Source organism: Anneissia japonica, unplaced genomic scaffold, assembly GCF_011630105.1.
Source record: "Anneissia japonica isolate Jap-2015-1 unplaced genomic scaffold, ASM1163010v1 scaffold14380_len1286_cov197, whole genome shotgun sequence".
NCBI classification, from domain to species: Eukaryota; Metazoa; Echinodermata; class Crinoidea; order Comatulida; family Comatulidae; genus Anneissia; species Anneissia japonica.
This window is the reverse complement of record NW_022712791.1, coordinates 1-1,286: the sequence shown is the minus strand read 5'-3', so window position 1 is coordinate 1,286 and position 1,286 is coordinate 1. Positions and strand designations below refer to the sequence as shown.

Sequence of the window (1,286 nt, the reverse complement as noted above, 5' to 3'; positions counted from 1 at the left end):
ATCCGCCGAAATCTGTATCTGTATGTATATGTATATGTATTATATATGTATATATATATATATATTTATTATATGTATACATATACATATATAATACTTATATTATATTGGCCTATATAATATAAATAACGCAGTGAATTCTGTCGCCTTACCGAGTCGCTTTGCCGTTTCATTTTTTCGTCTTCTTCGTCACTTGTGACAGATGCTATGAAATCATCGGAATTTTTTACATCGTCGTATGTTCCTATTCTTTCAATTTTACCCTAAAATAGAAATTTTCACTAAAAGTTAATTCATGTTTGAATGAAGTTATTTAATTTTTAGGAATTTAAATATGTTTTAAAACTTACATTTTTTAAAAGCAAAATCCTATCAGCGTCGTGTAAATACTGCAACTGGTGAGTGATTAGAATTCGAGGCTTTTTATGAAGGTATTCCATGATGCATCTGTAAATTTAAAACTTTAAATATTTATTGACATAACACATGACGACATCATCATGAAATTCAACTTATCACTGTTCATGTACAATATTGCTATTCCAAATTCAACACCAGGCACGCTAGAAGATAATTAAGCCTTCAATCACCACAAAGCATTCATGATCTATATTGAGTAGGCCTGTGAAAATTCACCCACAAAAATCTGTCGCTGTAAAAGTCCTTGATTCGCCGTGTTTGCAAAAGGTCCAGAGCGTTGAGAATCGATCGTTTTATTTCATTTTTGGTTAGATTTTTTTAATTTTTGAAGTAAAATGATTGTCTTTAGACTTTACATTTTAGGATTATTAATGCAAAAACGTTAAGCCTTAAATGATACTTACGGTAATCTTCAAACACAAAAATGAAAAAAAATATTGATATTAAATATACAATCTAATTTCTTTCTACTCACTTTTCAAATATTTGTTTTCCAACTTTGGTGTCGACTGCACTCAGTGGGTCATCTAAAACATAAATGTCAGCATCTTTATATAGCGCCCTCGCTAGGTTGACCCTTGCTTGCTGTCCACCACTCAAGGTAACACCACGCTCACCAATCATAGTCATGTCTCCTTTCGGTAAAATTTCGAAGTCCTAAAATAAGAAAATTGCGAACAATAGAATATAATTCAAGTAATTCAAAGAGATAGATATAAATCAAATGTATTTTATATGGATTATATATAATACAGATATTTAATTCCATTATGTTTCCTGATTTGTAGGTCCGTCCGTTACATTTTTTTTTAAAGCTTAAAAAAATAAGAAAGTTTGGAGGATCTTTTTAAATAAAACTAAATTAG

The 1,286-nt window shown here is 29.9% G+C and overlaps 1 protein-coding gene across 1 annotated transcript; it reads right to left on the bottom strand.

Moving 5' to 3' along the window:
* Nucleotides 1-152: 152 nt before the first annotated feature.
* On the bottom strand, nt 153-1,077 carry LOC117108194 (multidrug resistance-associated protein 4-like; the record flags this gene model as incomplete). The annotated part of the gene is made up of 3 exons (XM_033250156.1): nt 153-263; nt 351-447; nt 896-1,077. Coding segments are annotated over 3 exons (390 nt in total), but the record flags the coding sequence as incomplete, so codon positions are not given.
* Nucleotides 1,078-1,286: the final 209 nt, after the last annotated feature.